Below are 21,803 nucleotides of genomic sequence, written 5' to 3' on the forward strand. Positions count from 1 at the left end.
GGTCATTGTCTATGGAGCAGCTAGAGACTTAATACCTAACCCGATGACACCACAAGTTTGATTCTTACTTCTCTGGTCAATTATAAATATCCATATATAATGCCCAGTCCTTTCTTACAGAATTCCATCCTAGGGACATCTTGGGGGCGGGCTCACCAGAGTAGAGGCGTGGCAGGTTGCTCACGGCAGCCAGGAGCTGACAGTGATTGATTGACACCTCTCTCAGTGTCTCCAGAGCAGTGACCCCCTCAGCATTCCGACCCGACTCCAGTCCTGCCTTCTGCAGGGCGTGCGAGACCTCGTTCAGCTCCACCCGGGCCTCGTGGAGCTGCCCCAGACCCCAGCCGACACCCTCCAGGTAGGACTGGACCACGGACTGGGCGGGACATGACAAAACCATTGAAATAATGATACAAGGTTGCATAAAGAAAGATACTATAAATCCATTTTAAAATGGAGTCAAATTGTTACCCGATAATTCTTTACTCAAAATACACGATTGCATCCTGACCAGATCGACCTTGTAAATAAGAAACCTGTTCTTAAATGTTTTATCTGGCTAAATAAAGGTTAAATAAATAAATAAAAATCCTCAAATTTATTTTATTATGTAAGCAAAATATCTTAAAGGTAGAATCTGTAATGCTGTCAAATGGGGACCTCAAGTCTAGGCAACTGAGCCCCGCGTTGTGTTGTACTTTGTTTACTTTTTTCTTTATGTGTGGGTTTTGTAACTAGCAGCCCCTCCTGTACACACTGACATGTGTGTGTGTGTGCGTGTGCGTGTGCGTGTGCGTGTGTGTGTGTGTGTGTGTGTACACCTTGAGTCTGGAGTGGATGGAGGCTGTCCGCTGGCTCTCTCTCTTCCTGTATTGACTCAGTTTCTCCAGGTGCTCGGGGCGACAGAAGACCCCGGACGCCCACTTCAGCGCCGCGCCGCGTGCCAGACCCTCGGCCCGCTGGACCTCCGGCCACTCGGCGGCCTCTGCGTCTGTCGGGGGGGGGGGGGGGGGGGGGACACAGGGTGACGCGGCCAGGATCATTACCAACATATTGTTACTGGCCAACATGCTGCGATACAGTGGAGACAGAGAGACACCTCCCTGTGGAGTTAAAACAGGCTCCCTGTTGGTCTAACGTCACGCAGTCAGTCAGCTAAACCAACACACCAGTCAGTCAGTCAGTCAGTCAGCCAGTCAGTCAGTCAGTCAGTCAGTCAGTCAGTCAGTCAGTCAGTCAGTCAGTCAGTCAGTCAGTCAGTCAGTCAGTCAGTCAGCCAGTCAGTCAGTCAGTCAGTCAGTCAGTCAGTCAGTCAGTCAGTCAGTCAGCCAGTCAGTCAGTCAGTCAGTCAGTCAGTCAACAAACCAGCCAGTCAGTCAGTCAGTCAGTCAGTCAGTCAGTCAGTCAGTCAGTCAGTCAGTCAGTCAGTCAGTCAGTCAGTCAACAAACCAGCCAGTCAGTCAGTCAGTCAGTCAGTCAGTCAGTCAGACAGCCAGTCAGTCAGTCAGTCAGTCAGTCAGTCAGTCAGTCAGTCAGTCAGTCAGCTAAACAAACATACCAACCAGTCAGCCAGTCAGTCAGTCAGTCAGCCAGTCAGTCAGTCAGCTAGTCAACCAACCAACCAGTCAGTCAGTCAGTCAGTCAGTCAGTCAGTCAGTCAGTCAGTCAGTCAGCTAGCCAACTAACCAGTCAGTCAGCTAGCCAACCAACCAGTCAGTCAGTCAGTCAGTCAGTCAGTCAGTCAGTCAGTCAGTCAGTCAGTCAGTCAGTCAGTCAGTCAGTCAGTCAGTCAGACAGCCAGTCAGTCAGTCAGTCAGTCAGTCAGTCAGTCAGTCAGTCAGTCAGTCAGTCAGTCAGTCAGTCAGTCAGCTAAACAAACATACCAACCAGTCAGCCAGTCAGTCAGTCAGTCAGCCAGTCAGTCAGTCAGCTAGTCAACCAACCAGTCAGTGAGTCAGTCAGTCAGTCAGTCAGCTAGCCAACTAACCAGTCAGTCAGCTAGCCAACCAACCAGTCAGTCAGTCAGTCAGTCAGTCAGTCAGTCAGTCAGTCAGTCAGCTAGCCAACCAACCAATCGGTCAGTCAGTCAGTCAGTCAGTCAGCTAGCCAACCAATCAGTCAGTCAGTCAGTCAGTCAGTCAGTCAGTCAGCTAGCCAACCAATCAGTGAGTCAGTCAGTCAGCTAGCCAACCAATCAGTCAGTCAGTCAGTCAGTCAGTCAGTCAGTCAGCCAGCTAGCCAACCAGAGTGAGCATGGATATATATATAGAGAGAGAGAGAGAGCGAAAGAGAGAGAGAGCGAGAGAGAGAGAGAGAGAGAGAGAGAGTCAGTCAGTCACATGGCATTGTCCCCAGTTGAATTACTTGTCTTGATTGGCCTTAATTGAATAATGTCTCTGTGATGCCGGTGACTCAGTAATCTGTGTGTGTTTATGACTGATTGGTGGGTGTGGGTGTGTGTGTGTGTCTGTGTGTGGATTGGTGGGTGTGGGCGTGGGTGTGTGTGTGGGTGTGTGTGTGTGTGTGTGTGTGTTTGTGTGTGTATGTGTTATTGATTGATTGATTGATTGATTGATTGATTGATTGATTGATTGATTGATTGATTGATTGATTGATTGAACATTTTATTAACAGATTGCAGAATGGGTACAATACAGTACGGCTCAATACACACAATTGTTAAAGGGATGCAGACCAGAGAAAGACTTTCGTCTTTTATACATCAGGGTCCCCCATTTTCAATTCATCATAACATTTATGACATACACAACATACAGATATTCAGTACTGTTACATCCAGACATTTATGACATACAAGATATACAGATAGACAGTACTGTTACATCCAGACATTTATGACATACAAGATACAAATATACAGTACTGTTTCTATACCAGTTCCTCACATTATATACGTGTGATGTCTGTGTGAAATGAACACAGTAGGGTAAGAGGTAGGGTTAGGGTTAAGGTTAGGGTCAAATGAACACAGTAGGGTAAGATGTAGGGTTAGGGTTAAGGTTAGGGTCAAATGAACACAGTAGGGTAAGAGGTAGGGTTAGGGTTAAGGTTAGGGTCAAATGAACACAGTAGGGTAAGAGGTAGGGTTAGGGGTTAGGTAATGAATGCAGTCAATGGAATATTCTCATACATGTAAAGTAACACAAGCAACGCTGTGTGTGTGTGTGCGCGCGCGCGCGCGTGTGTGTGTGTGTGTGTGTGTGTGTGTGTGTGTGTGCTAGCGTGTGTACAACAGTCCTGCCTCTGTCTCAGTGATGGTCATGAGGCACTCAGAGATCTCCTGAATACTGTCCTCTTCAGCAACTCTGCTGAACAATATAGAGCCATGAGCTCTGCCTTTCAGAGGGGGAGGAGCCTAATGCATTCTAGAACTGCATCATCATCATCATCATCATCATCAACAACACACACACACACACACCACAGATATCATAAAAACAGAATGGGTGTGAGTTGCATGGTACAAGCATATCATAGCAGGTATATCTGACTGAGGGAACTGACTTCAGCCACTTGACCAGGCTGAGGTGAAGTCAAGTTAATTACATGATTAATGATTGTTATCATTCCTAGATTGGTGTATTCCTACATTATGTTTTAACACCAGCCATGCCTTTTCTTATCGACGTAGGTATGGTTAGTCTAAAGAAGAGCAAGTACAAGTACACACTCCAGGACATGTAGGTAGGTTAGTTAGGTTGGCTGATCCTATGCTGAGGAAATCTCCATCTCTGCTTATTTTTTAAGTAAACTACAAAAAAATGCTCATATCCAAAAGTAGTAGATAGATAAATAGGTCATACATGATGTAGGTATGCATTTGGTTATGTGGGTGGGTAGGTTTGTAGGCAGGTGGGTAGGTGGTTATGTATTATTATGTACACAGTATACAGTATACTGTATGCATGTATGTACTATGTGTATGTATGTTTGTGTTAACACATATATTTTGAATGTATTACTGGTATTTTTTTAAATAATTGTATGTTTTGAATTTACAAAACAGGGGAAGTTCTCGATAAGCCTCTAGGCTTCTAACTTCTCCTTCACAATATGGTTATTAGGTTTTTTTTTTTTTTTTTTTTACTTTTGTTTAACTCTGTGTTAATAAATAAATACAAATACAATACAATGGTCTAAAGAACAAGTACACACTACAGGACATGTAGGTAGGTTAGTCTATAGAACAAGTACACACTCCAGAACATAAAGTGTACATACTATTACTAGTGTCTATTTGTTTTTATTAGAATACAGTATCTGGCTGGTCAGAGTAGCACCTCAAATGAAACAGCCAGACTAAACTACACTTGCCTAACACACAGAGAGGACACTCCTCTACATAGGCTGAGATATGCAGGAGTTCATTGGCATACAATGTTAGGAGGGCAGTAATAGAAGCAAAAAGGCGCTACAGGGATAAAATTTTACTTCAATATGAACAGGCTGACTCTAGAGCTATGTGGCAGGGCCTCAGAATGATGACACATTACAAAGGCACCTCCCTCAAGCTGAACAGTGACATCTCCTTAGCAAATGATCTCAATACCTTCTATGCGAGGTTTGAGGCTGGGAATAACAGCACCAGCCTACAAACCACTGCAAGAGAGGGGGGGGGGCACTGCTGATGGAGACTCAGTGTTCAGGATAACAGAACATGAGGTGAGGAGGACCTCACCTCAGGAAGGCAGCAGGACCGGACGGTATCCCCGGCCGCGTCCTAAAAGTCTGTGCCGACCAACTGGCCCCGGTATTCACTGACATATTTAACCTGTCCTTAGAACAGGCTGTCATCCCCACCTGTCTGAAGAAGTCCACCATTATCCCCGTACCCAAAAAATCCAAGCCCGCTTGCCTCAACGACTACCGCCTTGTAGCTCTCACCTCCATAGCCATGAAGTGCTTTGAGAAGCTAGTGAAGGGCTACATCGGTTCCTCCCTGTTTGTATGTTTTTTTGTGTGGACCCCAGGAAGACTAGCTGGTTGCTATGGCACCAGCTAATGGGGATCCGTAATAAAATCAAATCAATCCCTCCCCATCAACCTGGACCCCCTGCAATTTGCATATTGCCCCAACAGGTCCACGGAGGACGCCATAGCCCATGTGCTGCACACAGCAGCATTACACCTGGACAAGAGGCAGGGGAACTATGTGAGAATGCTATTCATCGACTACAGCTCAGCATTCAATACCATCGTTCCCTCCAAACTCATAGCCAAGCTCAGGGACCTGGGCTTGAACTATGACCTCTTACACTTGTTTACGTTGACTTCTTGACTTTCTATTTTATACTTATTACTTATTTTATACTATCTTGTTATTATCTAGCACACTCTCAGGAGCACACAGAAAGAAACATTTCATGCAAAGTATTCTGTATTCTGTACGACAACAACTAATAAAGAAACTTGAACTTGAACTTGATACACTCTCTCTCTCTCTCTCTCTCTCTCTCTCTCTCTCTCTCTCTCTATCACACACACACACACTCACACTGCTCTGCTGCAGTTATCCAGTGTTGTATTATGTTTCCTCAGTTGGAAGAAGTGGGTGTTGGTCAGTGAGTAATGTTGACTGGCAAACTGTTGTTGTGGTGTGTGTGTGTGTGTGTGTGTGTGTGTGTGTGTGTGTGTGTGTGTGTGTGTGTGTGTGTGTGTGTGTGCGTGTGCATGTTATTATGTGTGTGCATGTTATGTGTGTGTGTGCGCATACTATACCTTCAGTTTTGTCACTTCCATTCTTGTCTCCGTCTGACATTTAAGTTCCCCGTTCAGCTGCCCGCCGTGCGTCCGAGTCCCCTCTTCCCCCGAGGGCCAGCGGCTCTGAGAGCGCGGAGGGCACAGCACCGCAGAGACGGAGGGCTGGAGAGAGACAGAGACACAGAGAGAGAAGGAGAGAGAGGAGAGCAGAGAGAGAGAGGGAGAGAGGGAGCACATAGCCATTCTACTGACGGCTTTCCTCTCTTTCTCTCACACACTCTACTCCCAGACACATCCTCTGGTTGGAGGCCGGCAGGAAGGGAGGGGAGGGGGGCTAGAGGGACCGAGGGGGGGGGGCATGGAGAGGAAAGACAAGAGGGGCTGGGAGGAGGGGGGAGAGAGAGAGAGAGAGAGGCAGAGAGAGACAGAGGAGAGGGGGGAAGAGAGAAGAGGATGGCTAGAGGGAGGGACGTGGGGCTAAGAGAGGGAGGGCTTAGACTAGAGGAACTGGGAGGAGGGAGAGAGAGAGAAAGAAGGGGAGAAAGAGCAAAGGATAGCTAGAGAGAAAGAGACTGGGGAGGGAGACTGGGAGAAGGGAGAGAGAGAGAAAGAGGGGGAGAAAGAGCAAAGGATAGCTAGAGAGAGAGAGAGGGAGAGAGAGACTGGGGAGAGGGAGACTGGGAGAAGGGAGAGAGAGATAAAGAGGGGGAGAAAGAGCAAAGGATAGCTAGAGAGAGAAAGAGAGACTGGGGAGAGGGGTCACTAATCACCACAAAGTACCAGAAAATACCCCAAAATACCCCCAAAGTACCCTAAAATACCCCAAAATACCCTAAAATACCACAAAATACTTCAAAGTACCCTAAAATACACAAAAATACCCCAAAATACCCCCAAAGTATACCCAAAAATACCCCAAAATACCCCAAAGTATACCCAAAAATACCCCAAAGTACCCCAAAATACCTCAACATACCCCAAAGTATACCCCAAAATACCCCAAAGTACCCCAAAGTACCCCCGTGGGTGTGATGGTAGAGAGAGAGCAGCTGGAGGAGTGGGTGTGATGGTAGAGTGGTACATTGAGGTATACTTTGGGAAACTTTGAGGTTCTTTGGGGTATTTCGTGATACTTTGTGGTATTTTATGGTATTTTGGGGTACTTTGGGGTACTTTGTGGTATACTTTGGGGTACTTTGTGGTATTTTAGGGTATTTTCTGGTATTTTGTGGTGATTAGTAGGACCCGGGGAGGGTGATGCTGGGGGGAGGGAGAGAGAGAGGAAGACTGGGAGGAGAGATAGAGAGGGGGCCACTGGGAGGAGAGAGAAAGAAAGAAAGAAAAAAAGAAAGAAAGAAAGAAAGAAAGAAAGAAAGAAAGAAAGAAAGAAAGAAAGAAAGAAAGAAAGAAAGAAAGAAAGAAAGAAAGAAAGAAAGAAAGAAAGAAAGAAATACCGGAAGAATACCAGCTATAAAGTCTATTTCCCTAGCAACAGCTGTGTTAGCCATAGCAACGCCGCCCTATCTCTCCTACTCTCGTCACTAAGCGACGGCGGCCGCTTGTCACCGCTGATCCAATCAGACGCTGCTATGGCTTAAAAATTAACACTCTCTCTCTCTATCTCTGTGAGTGACCTTGGCGCTCTGTCTGTCTGTCTCTTACAGCCTGAGCCTCAACACACAATACATGTTAAAACTACATATCTCTATAGATATGCACTTCACATACATGCCTGTCATTTCAAGTGAAAACCAGTGATTTACTTCAACCCGTGCACTTCTTGTCATCTGATTTGTCACAAACCAGCACAGGGTTCTGGTTCTTGAAATATTGGAAGTAGACATTATTAACATTGCTGGTGAACGTCAATGCCCCTCCCCCTCTACTAGCATCACTAACAGTGAACAATAGAACATGAGAGGGAGCGTATTATAATAAATAACATCACAGCTGTTGTTATTGACTGTAACGCATGACCTTGAGTGTTTTATTGCTTTTACACAACAGTTTTTATACAATATCTGATTTCATATTGTGAATATGAAACACTGAGGTATCAGGTTTTGATGAAAAGTTAATTCAGCTCTGTATATACACGTTGCTAAGCAACTCCTAGCTGTGTTGACTGTAAACATTTTGAATATGCTATTCCCATGGCCTACAGTCCAATCAATATTTGTGAACATTATTTGCTACTCTCTCTGCCAAAGCCAGAAACCAGAGAAGTAAGAATCAAACGTGTGATGTCATCAGGTATAAAGTCTGGGGCTGCTTCATAGACAATGAATGGGAGACTGATTTTGTGGACCTACAGAACGCTTCTTTTAATATCCAAATGAGCTTTATTCTGTAGTAGTGTTCACAGAACATGTACCAGTATACTGAGAACATCCCTCTGGGTGTCTCTCAGTGTCATCTATAACATCATATACTCAGAACATTCCTCTGGGTGTCTCTCAGTGTCATCTATAACATCATATACTCAGAACATTCCTCTGGGTGTCTCTCAGTGTCATCTATAACATCATATACTCAGAACATTCCTCTGGGTGTCTCTCAGTGTCATCTATAACATCATTGTGACAGAGTGGGTCTGTCACTGACGCCGGGGCAGCACGCACGCACACATACACACAACATTCACTCATCATATACATTCATACATAATCAAACATGCATACATATCCATTAATCTAAGCATACATGCATTTATACATACATTCATATATCCATTCATACATATATTTATTTATTGTGTTGTGTATATATATTTATTTATTGGGTTGAGTATATGTATTTATTTATTGGGTTATGAGGGTATTGGTATTGGAGGTTGTTTTTATATAATATGTGTAGGAAACGGCAATCCATTTGATGTGTAGCACCTGTGTAGTCTTGTGTTAATTAATTATGTGTGGCACCTGTGGAGGGGGAGGAGTGCAGGTGTCATGAGGGCTGCGTGCCCAAGGTTCTGGGTTCTTGCCCTGCACCAGTTGCAACGTAGGTGACTGAGGGAAGTGCCGTATGTGTCTGTTAGTCTGTTTGTCTCTGTGTCGGGGCTTCACCAGACAAAGGTTGCTAAAGATGAGTAACTAGGGAAGTGCCGCACAGTAAGTGTCGTCTATCAATATGATGTTATTGTGGAGCGCATATGATAGACCAGGTAGTATTTTGTTATTTTGTTAGTTTGTTTAAGTCACTTGTTATTGAGATGTCACCTCTGCACCGTGGATGGCCGGCAAATAAAACAACACCAAGATCATTTTTCCGACTACGCCATCATTTGTGTGACTTTGGAGGGGAGAGGAGAAGGACCCCGTCACAATCATATACTCAGAACAGTCCCCTGGGTGTCTCTCAGTGTCATCTATAACATCATATACTCAGAATATTCTCCTGGGTGTCTCTCAGTGTCATCTATAACATCATATACTCAGAATATTCTCCTGGGTGTCTCTCAGTGTTATCTATAACATTATATCGACAGAACATTCTCCTGGGTGTCTCTCAGTGTCATCTATAACATCATATACTCAGAATATTCTCCTGGGTGTCTCTCAGTGTTATCTATAACATTATATCGACAGAACATTCTCCTGGGTGTCTCTCAGTGTCATCTATAACATCATATACTCAGAACATTCCTCTGGGTGTCTCTCAGTGTCATCTATAACATCATATACTCAGAACATCCCTCTGGTGTCTCTCAGTGTCATCTATAACATCATATACTCAGAAGAGTCCCATGGGTGTCTCTCAGTGTCATCTATAACATCATATACTCAGAACAGTCCCCTGGGTGTCTCTCAGTGTCATCTATAACATCATATACTCAGAACATTCCTCTGGGTGTCTCTCAGTGTCATCTATAACATCATATACTCAGAACATCCCTCTGGTGTCTCTCAGTGTCATCTATAACATCATATACTCAGCAGAGTCCCCTGGGTGTCTCTCAGTGTAATCTATAAAAATATTTCCCAACTCATTGTCTATGGAGCAGCTTCAGCCTTTATACCTGATGACATCACAAGTTTGAGTTTTATCCATCTAGTTTTGGGATTTAGGAGAAAGTTGCTCATTTTCACTAATACCGTTGTACCGTCTTAGACCAGAGGAATAACATGTCGATAATAATAACACTTGTTTTGTAGGAGTTAGGCCTGACAATTTTCACATGGTCTGGAATCTCTGTTTGTAACGAAGCCATTCAAGTGGACCACTTTGTGTTCAAAGAGGTTCCTTGGCCTGTAAACGGAAACCAATTAGACCAGCAGTTACGGGAAGGAACAATGCATAATACATAACCCGCTGTAAAACCAAGGGTATATAATTAGATGCTCAAGCATCAATAGTCAAGGGATATCCTTTTTGTTTGTGAGCTCACAAAAGCTTCAAAAGGTGTATGTTTTTCAGAATCAGAAAGGTCTTTATTGCCAAGTCGTTTTCACATACAAGGAATTTGCTTTGGTCGTTTTCAGTGTGACATTAACGGACAGACAATAATGGACAGATAATAAAATAAAAAGGTGGAATAAAATAAAATGGAATATGAACTAAATTAAATATAAGCACAATAGAATAGTATAATTATAAGTAAAAAATAAAAATACACTGTGGTCAAGTATATACACTAATTATAATAAAATAGCAATACAGTGGGCTGTGCAATTGGGCAATTATGTGCAAATGTAACGGGTGTAAAACTCACTCCCCAGAGGCATCCAAACTGAGCGCTTAGGAGGGAATTCCTTTCTTGGCGCAGCGGTTTGTGATGTCGCCCGCAGTGCGGACGCCTGGGGTTCGACTCCCACTCAAGGCATGGTCGAATTCGTGGCAGGGGCGAGTTGCCTCTGTTACACAACAAGTATGAACAGTGAAGTTTGAACACATTTTTCAGATTAGCACAACTTTTGCAAAGACATACTGTATTGGAATGACTATTTCTGCTAACCTTTCAATACAATGTGTCCCGCAATATGTCTTGTGTCCTCCGCGGAGCGCCAAGGGCTCAAACGGGCTGGACATTTAGAAGGTTTCTTAGGTTTACATCAAGGTATTTGTTAATAATATACTCTGTAATAAGCTATTTATATAAAAACACCTCCTCAAATAAGAATGCAAGTTGCGGAGGGCCAGATATGGTGTATGACGTCGCGGAGGCTTATAGGCCTATTGTCAACACCGAACAAAAAGTGTGGTTCTTTCTTAGTTGTAAGAACAACCGATTGTGTCTCTGCAGTCCTCTGACCCTGTGCAGCTGTAGGGTTCTGCGAGGGAGGGGGGGGGGGGGGGGGGGGGGGGGGTAGGGTTAGGGTTAGGGGGCTTCTTGAGCGCTAGCTACTACCTCTGAGGAAGTTTGTTTATTTGTGGACCAGTCAAGTCCTCTGACCCCTCTCCCCACGCCTTTGTTTACGTCTCACGGCCTCCCGGAGCTCTGAAAAACACTGCGAGGCACGCCAAGTGGCCCGGTGAATGCAGCCAGCATAAACACATTGTCCTGGGGGGGGGGGGGGGGTATGCTGCTATTATACCAGAGATTCCTTTGTTCTAGTGCTCAGATCTCGTGTCTCTTCGGATACATCTGCATTTTGTCTCTGTGTTTGGCACAAGCCATCTGAGAAAAGATGTAACTGAAGCAGATGATACAGGAATAGGCAAAGAAATATGTTAATTATTTCAGATAAAAGGTTTTTTAGAAGTTATTAAATCTTGTAGAGTCGCAAATTGTATTGTGCAATCTGCCCAAGGGGTTGAGATCTCACTTATTCCAAGACGAATTAGCAAATTTCTAGGATTTTCTCAATAGTATCTTGAAACAGAAGAAGTGAATTGCCAAAATGATAATTGTATTATTATTATTATTATTATTATTATTATTATTATTATTATTATTATTATTATTATTATTATTATTATTATTATTATTATTATTATTATTATTATTATTATTATTATTATTATTATTATTATTATTATTATTATTATTATTATTATTATTAATATATAATATATGAACATAGGATATATGAATTTATTATATAAATAACTATATATTATTATTAGTGTAACTGAGGGGTACAATTCCCTGACTGTATTAATAAGTATGGTATCATTAAACCACTACTGTCTTATGTACATTACTACTGGCCATACAGTACACAGGTATATGATGTGAACACTTCCCACAATGACACGGTTCCACACAAAACTGGGTTTAAGAATATTTATTAGCAGCAATGATAGTACATAATATACTTTACTTAGGTTGCGCTTATAAGGCAAAGGAATGTGCGTAAGCAAATCAATAACGTATGTCCATTCTCATATTACGCAGGAGATAATAATACAACCTGAATCTTAGGAATTATATCTATGGTACTCTAGTAAGGTAGCGGGAGATACTGGTAGGGTCCCTCCGGTTGTAGGCCAGCAGGGGGAGGAAATGTTTGAATGCAAACTCTGGATCAACGGGGAATCAATAAGCTCCAGCTACGGGAGTCGGTACATTACTCCCTTGATCGGCAGACGAAAGCAGCAGCTGTAATCCAAGTATGCGTGCAGCATAGGTGAAAGCCGGCCAGCCTCTCCGAGAGACGGGCTCGAGTGATGTTCCTCACGGGTAAATCCCACACAGTAGTGGGGTGTAGACGATTCTCCTCCGCTCCAACATCCACAGGACCAAAGCAATAATCCAGCTGGAAAGGGCTCTGCAGTCACCGGTGTAGGTTCTCCGGTGCGCGGTACTTCACATTAACTAGGTCGAACTTGACGTTATTCCACTAAGCTCTGACACTTTTACTGTCCTATTCGCACGCGGTTATAAGTGCTCTATTTAGACGCACGGTTGCTCACTTCACTTGGTCGTTGACTCGTGATGAAGGCTTTACGTTTGAGGGTAACACGTTTCTAGGTTAACTTGACTTTAGGTAACTAACTGCTGTATTCACCTGCGCCGTATTTATACGTTGGGTGAACAATCTAGTACCAGCCTTATTCCTGTCTCGTATTCTTGCGCAGAACCGGGCATGTTGAGACAAGCCCCGGCGGTGACTTTGAACCAGACCCTGGAGGTATGGCAGTGGCGCCCAGTGGATCGCTATCCAATAAGAGAACGAAATATTATGGTCTGTACTAGGTAAAAGGGATATTCCGTGTATATGTACAAAGAATACACAAGGGATATCAGACGATATACAAATATTATGCAATATATATCAAGTAGTAAATATATATATTCGGTTTAATCTGATCCTTCGTAACAATTAGTATATTACTTATATTTTATTATAATGTAATGATGACCTAATTACATTATGTAACAGAAGTGACAGCTCTCTAACCCAAGTGGCAGCTCCCTCACCCAAGTGACAGACAGCTCTCTCACCCAAGTGGCAGCTCTCTCACCCAAGTGACAGACAGCTCTCTCACCCAAGTGGCAGCTCTCTCACCCAAGTGACAGACAGCTCTCTCACCCAAGTGACAGACAGCTCTCTCACCCAAGTGACAGACAGCTCTCTCAGCCAAGTGACAGACAGCTCTCTCAGCCAAGTGACAGACAGCTCTCTCACCGCGTCTATACTTTCCGTAGCCGCATTTCTGGCAGACGTTCTCCGATTGGCCGACGGCAGTTTCTACACTGGTTAGGCTTAGGCACTCTTCGAAGTTGGTTAAGGTTAGAGTTTGTCTTAGAGCGTGACGGCAAGTTCTTTCGACGGTTAAGCTGAGGCACTCTTTCGAAGTTGGTTAAGGTTAGAGTTTGTCTTAGAGCATGGCGATAGAACGCCTGGTAGTTTGCAGGCTGTTCGACGCGGAAATGGGCAAAGACACAGCTCGTCACGCTATTGGGCAAACATGTCAGTAGTCAATCAGAGAGCGTCAGTCAGTGCAAATCAGAGAACGTCTGCCAGAAATGCGGCTACGGAAAGTATAGACGCCTCTCACCCAAGTGGCAGCTCTCTCACCCAAGTGGCAGCTCTCTCACCCAAGTGGCAGCTCTCTCACCCAAGTGGCAGCTCTCTCACCCAAGTGACAGACAGCTCTCTCACCCAAGTGACAGACAGCTCTCTCACCCAAGTGGCAGCTCTCTCACCCACTTCCACTTGTTTTCTGAGAATACATTTTCTTAAGACACAATAGCTGTTAAGATGAAAGTTTTTCTCTGGTCTTGTTTGTCGTCATAAGGACCTTCTCCACTCAAGGGTTAATGAAATTCACCTCCCAGGAAAACTTGCCACCTATTCAGAACTTCACCAACCATTTCAATCTATTAGCCACAAGAACCGAAAAAGAGTGACAGATCAAACAGTGGACAGATTTACCAGCTCTAGACTAAATGTATCAGCATTTGACTGGTGGCTATAGCGTTAATTTCAAGGCCCTTCTCCTCAATATGATCTTTTCTGAATGCCATACACCCTGGGTGTTTACAGGGGCCGTGTCATTTGTGCATTTGGGCCTGATGCCGTATGCAGTAAGATCATGGCTTCCTGGCAAACCATGTAAGGAATAAGGGAGAGGTCAAAACTGGAGGATGCTGGATAAATCAGATTCCTGTCTGGGTGGGGCCACACAGGGTGGGGCCACACAGACGACGACAACAAGGCCACTGACCGGGCGTTCCAGTCTGTCACACTGAATCCAGCATCGCTTCCCTCATCTTTAGCCCTGGGCATGTCATCACCCACTCTGCAATGGACCACAGCATCCTTTTCCTCAGTACACAGGCAATGGAGATGTCACCTTTGTCTCGTTTGAAAGCTTCGAGGAGGCACCTACCTACTAGTAGTTCCCCAAAATGAACCCTATTGAATGTGTCAGGGAAAGACTGACAACAAATATGAATATGAATGATGACTCAGTGAATCTAAACAGTACGCTGGTTGTATCTGAAAGCACATACTGTATATCACTAGGCTGGCTACCGACTAAATAAGCAGAATTGATTGGTGGGTGGGGGGGGGGACTGTACATTGGAGGTGGTTGGGTGGGTGGGGTGGGTGGGGGACACTGTACAACTGTACAAGCAAAACTGTACATTGGAATATTGACAAAACCATACTTGGTCATTTACTGTACATTGGAGGGGGTTGGGTTAGGACATTTACAGGGGCCAGTTTCGAATTGCAGTCTCCCGTAGGTGTTCTTTGAGCAATGCGTACAAATTATTAACACATTCTAAGATAAGATAAGATATTCCTTTATTGATCCCCTTGGGGAAATTCAGGTACAGGTATGGGCAGGGTAGAAAACATACATAATAGGCAATACAATTATAGTAAAGATAAAAAATATGTAGTGTAAACAATATGATTAACTCTGAATATAAGCATATGAGCAAGTAGGCAGTGTAATCAAAGGTGCAGATGAGGGTCTGTGTGCCCTATGAGTAATATTATATGTTACAATAAATATGGTCAATAAATAGTCTGAATGGGCGGCTACGTGGCGTAGTGGGCAAGGCACTCGCCACGAAATGCTGGAGACGCTGGGCTCGTCAGTTCGAGCCCAGCGCTCCACATTTGCTTTCAGTTTAGCTGGTTGTCCACAGTAATACACATTGGCCGTATTACGGGGAGGGAAACTGAAGGGTGGGGATCGGGCGTTGTGGACAGCGACTCCTACAGGTCGGTTGGTGCGCCTGCGCAGTAGAATCAGGAAGTGTCGGGGGCAGCGTGAGCCTCCCACGCGTTACTCCTCGCCACTGAGAGATCGAGCTGCGCAGGTGAAAAGATGCGACTGCTGTTACCTCAAGTACCGGAGGGGACTTGTGCTATGTATGACTTAGTCCAAATTGCAGCCGGCTTGTGGGAGGCAAGAAACAGCGTCCGTGACAGGGGAGGGTTGAATTGAAAATTGAATTTTACTTTTTACCCCCAAATAGGCCGTTATTTAAAATAAGAACTTGTTCTTAATTAACCTGCCTATTCAAATAAAGGTTTGATGATGATGATGATTTGGATGATACGAAATTGGGATGGGAGAAAATATAGAAAATGGGAGAAAAAGTGGATAAAAAAAATAATTATAATAAATAGTCTGAATATATACTATGAGTAAATAAAGTATACAGTATACACAGGTGCAGTATACATAAGGTACCCTAACTGGCATGATATACGTTCTCATGCCATAGTGCAATTATGCCATCTCTAGTCACTGTGTTCTGCAATCCATTTCATTTGAATGCTATCATGCTTGTATTAAACCTAAATGTTCCGAGGTAGCATACTTTAAAATGCCAAAAATGATAGGCAGTATGAACATTCAAAAACATCAAACCGTTTCTAGGATAAGACCAAGTCCGAGTCACCAAAGAAGAGCCAGAGTCGAGTCCCCATTACCCTAGTCAGAGTCCGAGTCAAAGTCATCAAGTTTGAGTCCACTCCACAGATGTCTGTTGAAGTTTGAGGTTGTCCCGGTCTTCTCTTCAATAGTTAGTTTACATATCAAACATCTAGCAGTGCTCTTGTTGGAATTTGATGTAAAATACATGTAAGCAAAGCGCACGATTCAGGGCATCTCTTTAGGCATCTTAAGTACTGAACATGAGGGTATCGACATGAATCCGCATGTAGGTGGAACACACATCTCTGGCCTTGCATGGAATTAAATAACGTTACGGTATTAATATAGCCATCAATATCTTATGCCAAAGGCCTATAACAAAAAAAATATTAAAAGAAATAAGTCGTTTTTTTTATCAATATTATTTATCAATTAACAAGTCCAAGTCTGAACCTTCCGAGTCCGAATGCAGTCAATGCTCTAGTCCAAGTCCGAGTCATCAGTGCTCAAGTCCAAGTTGAGTCACGAGTCCTGAAAATCAGTCCAGGACAGGACTCTGTGTCAGGTGTTTGCCTGCCCTGCACAGCTGTGTGTGTGTTTGTCCCCTGAGGGGGGCCCCTGATTGAGCGGGGCCCCTCCTCTTGTTGTTGTCATCACCTTGAGCACCATTAACGTGCAGCGCCACCTCCACCCAGAGGGGCAGAGGGAGGAACAGGAAGTCTAATTCTAGACCACTTCCTGTATGACATTCCTGACCTTCCTGCCAGACTCTCCCAGACACAGTATGTCCCGACTCGCACTTATCTCACACACAAGGCCAAGTGACGAGAGTTCCTCTTTCTTAGGCTAATTCCTCATCAGTGTGTCTGTTAAGAAACAAGAATGAAAGGAATGTGAAAACCACTTACTGTACCTTTTGAAATTATGGCCGTTCCTTATGGATTTGTTTGTTTGTTGTTGTCTTGACTTGACTTGACATGACTTGTGAACGGGGAAACAAATAACGGGTTACCGAAATGCTTTTATGTCATGTTGCAACCGTAGTCGTTATATAGCCACTTGTTGCGTGTTGTTTGTTTCCTGTCCAAGTGGACGCTCCTTGGACGTCATCAAACGCAGTGGGGGATAGAGTGGAGATTTGGGGCGCGGGCTTCAGTTGTAGGACAGACACTGAAGGGAGAATGAATAAGCTGCTTCATTATGTTGTAGTCTTGTCTACATGTTCTCTTTCTTTCTGTTCTTTCAGTCATATATCCTTCTATATCTTGAACAGATGTTGTCGCGGCTTCTTTCTAAAGGCCACTTCAGATGCCTCGTAGACATGTCCGACACGTTGACCTTTCAGGTTGTTTGTCTCGCTTTATTCACACATAACAACTCATGTGACACTTTAACAACTCATCATGTGGCACTTCAACAACTCATGTAACACTTCAACAACTCATGTGACACTTTAACAACTCATGTGGCACTTTGACAACTCATCATGTGACACTTCAACAACTCATGTGACACTTTAACAACTCATGTGACACTTCAACAACTCATGTAACACTTCAACAACTCATGTGACACTTCAACAACTCATGTGACACTTTAACAACTCATGTGGCACTTTGACAACTCATGTGGCACTTTAACAACTCATGTGGCACTTTAACAACTCATGTGGCACTTCAACAAGTATGTGGCACTTTAACAAGTATGTGGCACTTTAACAACTCATGTGGCACTTCAACAAGTATGTGGCACGGCATCCAGACCATCACAGACTATAAACCCACCAGCAACTCTCCCCCACTGATCCCTCCCTCAATAACTTGTATTCCCGCTTTGACAGGGACAACCAGGAGGTGCCCACCAAGGCTTCCCTCCCGCCAACCTCCCACGCCTCACTCTCTCCTCCACTGACTTGTGTACGGCACCGAGCAGGACTAATGCACGTAATGTCGGCTGGCCCTGATGGCACCTCTGGCCGTGTGCTCAGGAACCCCGCGCTGAGCAGCTGACCGAGGTCTTAGCTGACATCTTCAACCCGTCACTAGCCCAGGCAGTTGTCCCGGCGGGCTTTAAAACCACCTCCATCGTGCCAGTGCCGAAACACTCCTCGGCCACGAGCCTCAATGACTGACCGTTCCTCCACCAGCTGGATTGCCTCTCTGGGACCGAAAACAACGGAGGATTCGTCCGATTTGCAAATGGAGATTTTCAGACAGATCTGTGTTGCTTGGCTTTCTGCCAGGGCAGCAGCGTTTAGTTTAAACCCCTCCCCCAGTCGATAGCCGTCTCCCTGTGTTCGTATCTTTCCCATTCCTGATTTCCCCAAGTGTCCTTTCCATCCCTTGTCACCAAGCAGCTTTGTATTGTATACTCCGTTACACATCATCTGTGGTCCTGTTGTATTAAGTATGTGGGACACAATGGAACCTAGTCCAGGTTTCATTTCCTCGACCTGTGACATTACTAGCTATTCTACTCCGCACGCAAACACACAGTAGTCCACACCTGTGGCTCACAGGGAGCAAGGCTAATGCTACACACAGAGCTAGGCTCACGACACACAGAGCTCACAACACACAGAGCTAGGCTCACGACACACAGAGCTCACAACACACAGAGCTAGGCTCACGACACACAGAGCTCACAACACACAGAGCTAGGCTCACGACACACAGAGCTCACAACACACTGAGCTAGGCTCGCTACACACCGATCTAGGCCTAGTTTGTTCCAATAATCAACCCGATTTCAGGCAACTTTAGCTCTTTCAGAGAATTCCATCTCTTTATGACCTCTGGAGTGGGAGGAATGTCCTCTTTATGACCTCTGGAGTGGGGGGAATGTCCTCTTTATGACCTCTGGAGTGGGGGGAATGTCCTCTTTATGACCTCTGGAGTGGGGGGAATGTCCTCTTTATGACCTCTGGAGTGGGAGGAATGTCCTATTTTTCCAGCAGGAATCCTATCTTGAGTACACAGCATACAGTTCATAAAGATTCTTACCATCAATGCTACTCTTCTTCAAGACCTTTGACAAAGGAAGTGTACATTTTCTTGGACCATTTTTTTTAAAGAGGGTTTCTTGTTCTCTTGGCTTTGGTATTCAATTGTTGAAAAGCGTGCAGTGCTTCCCTGATCCAAATAATCTGAACAGTCTTGTCTGAGTGTGACAACTTTACTTGGACTGGGATAATGGGTATCCGTATGGTTTGTTGACCACCAGTCAACCTCAGTGTTGTTCACTCCTCTTCTTGTATTATGTGCAAGATCGTTGGGCATTTTAACAGGGTTCCCAGACATTGCAATAAAAAATAAAAAATGGGATCAAATATTTATTTAAAACCAATTTTCGACAGTTAGACTTTAGATAAACAAATTATATTTCTTGATTAAGAACTATTTTTATCGTGGATGAACAACTTTAAATGCGAATGGTTGATTTGAATTTCAATGACTTTTTAAAGCACCTTGTTAAAAGAAATAGCTGTTTTCAAGGAATTCCAGGCCTTTGTGTGTAAAAAAAATCAAGCACTTCAAGGACTGTTTTAATGAAATGTCCTTTTGGTTTTCAGCCAAAATCAATTCCTTGTGCTTTCAAACAGTCCATCTCGTCTTTGTGAGATTTCCTTTGTTCATCTTACAGGTTTCAGAGGTATGTTCTCCTGCACAGAATACAAGGGGCTTGTGAACAGTGATTGTCCTATTGGGCATATTTTGTCCATCCCTGACTCCAGGGCTTGCTACAGTTGCAAAACGACTTCCTTTATGACCGCGGGTAGATTTACTGCTGGGTGTTTTCCCTTTTAGGTATGACATCCTGCATGTCCCTCTGCCATTTAGCATCCCTTTTAGGTATGACATCCTGCATGTCCCTGTACCATTTAGCATCCCTTTTAGGTATGACATCCTGCATGTCCCTGAACAGAGGATCTAATGCAGGTCAACCAATTCTATATCTCAATGTCAAGGCTCTCATAAACATTCATTTGATCCCTGCACGCTCTCCCATGAGCTGAAAATACCGGAAGTGTTGCGGTGGTCTATTAATTGGCTGGAGCGCTGTGGGAATTGTAGTCTTATAACTTTCTATGGCCTACAGATGCCACCACTAAGTGGCAATATTCTTTTGACTATTTACACAAAACAAAAACTGGCTTGAACAGATGTTCTTCATGTAAACTCTCATCCTATGCACTTGATTGAAGGTACCATCTATTACAGACCTGGGCATTGTACGGGCCGTATCATTCTGACCGTCCCGCGAAAGATTACATGAAAATTAATTTTTATTTTTTTGTAATATCATTATTATTTTTTTTTTTTTACTTTTTTCTTTTCATGTCAACGTTCACACGCACAATATACGCTTACCTAGGATTTGACTCGATTCAACAACAAAGCAGTCGGGGCAAGCCGAAAACGGTCGAAAGTGTAGTTATTTGAAGTTTGGATTTTTTTTTTCACAACTGAGGTAGGTAGATTACATTTTTAGAGACTAAAGTACAGAAAAAAGGTACCGTTGGGTACCGGTATCGATTCACAGGTACCGGTACCGTATCGGTTCAAATGTGAACGGTACCCATCCCTACTGAACACACAACTGCAGGGCAAGGGCATTTTTGCTCATGAAATGCATAGCCATGTGAAAGCCTTCATGACAAAGTTGCAATTAATTTTAAGGCAACTAGGCAGCAACAATCTCAAACACATGAAAACCCTGAAAGAAGTCAAACCATCAGCTGATCACCGGCACAGGTACTCATCCATGTTGGGAGCACTGCATGATGAATTTAAGGCGTTTAAGATTTCAAAAAGGTTGAGGATGAAATGCAGCTGGTTTCCTCTCCCTTTACCTGCAGTGTTGATAGTTGTTCAGCTTGAACTCATTGACCTGCAGTCTGATTCACTACTGAAAGAGCACTTTAAGTCAGCATCACTGCTAGAGTTCTACTCTGCTCTCAAGGAGGAGAACTTTCCAAACATGAGGAGACATGCTCAGAAGATGTTGGTTCTCTTTGGATCCACCTACATATGTGAACAGACACTCAGTCATGACGTTTACCAAGTCCAGGTACAGATCCTCTTTCACTGATGAACATCTGGCAGCTGTGCTTCGCATCTCCACCTCAGACATGCAACCTGACTTTGATGGACTTGTTAAAGCTCAACAGAGACTGGATTTCTCACACTGAATGAAAAAAAAAAAAGAACTGAAGAACACTAAAATGTGGGAATATAACAAGTGAAATGAGACACTTGATATATTTTTCTTTTTTTTGCACAGTTCTGAAAACATTAAATGTTTAATATAGGCATGTAAAGTAAAAAAAGTCTACAAAACTGGGACACTTTTCTTTACACAGTTCAGTGACATGTCTTTGCTATAAGATGATGTGATGTCTTTAGAAAGCTAAGAAAATCCTTGTTTCAATAGTATATGAAACTCAAAATGCCCTTTGTTATTAATGTTTCACATTTTGTTTATCATTTTGGAAATAAATTCTATTTGAATCAATGATATTTTTGAAAGCTAACCTCACCTTTTAATTGCCAAATAATAACATACACTCTTACCAGGGGTCAAAACAATGCCATTTACTGCTTTTTATATAGAAATAAAATGTATATTATGCATAATTGAGTTTGGAATTTTGGCCCGGCCCTCCAACATATTTTCAGTTGCTCATTCGGCCCCCTGGGAAAAATAATTGCCCACCCCTGATCTATTAGAATAAGATACCTGTAAACGGCTGATTGATTATTGTGAAAGCGGCAACATGAGGGACACAACACCAG

At 43.7% G+C, this 21,803-nt stretch overlaps 1 protein-coding gene across 1 annotated transcript in view; it reads right to left on the bottom strand.

Annotated features, from left to right (window-relative positions):
* Positions 1 to 5,957, bottom strand: part of LOC311245561 (exocyst complex component 3-like protein) — a 96,621-nt gene extending 90,664 nt beyond the window's left edge. Inside the window, exons 1-3 of the mRNA XM_084335455.1 lie at positions 5,740 to 5,957; positions 822 to 991; positions 157 to 376 (exon numbers count right to left, since the gene is read on the bottom strand). Coding sequence (XP_084191581.1) covers positions 157 to 376; positions 822 to 991; positions 5,740 to 5,779 — 430 coding nt within the window. The 5' untranslated portion in view covers positions 5,780 to 5,957. The remainder of the gene's footprint in view (positions 1 to 156; positions 377 to 821; positions 992 to 5,739) is intronic.
* Positions 5,958 to 21,803: the final 15,846 nt, after the last annotated feature.

This window comes from Notolepis coatsorum (genome assembly GCF_963971535.1).
Source record: "Notolepis coatsorum genome assembly, chromosome: 18".
NCBI classification, from domain to species: Eukaryota; Metazoa; Chordata; class Actinopteri; order Aulopiformes; family Paralepididae; genus Notolepis; species Notolepis coatsorum.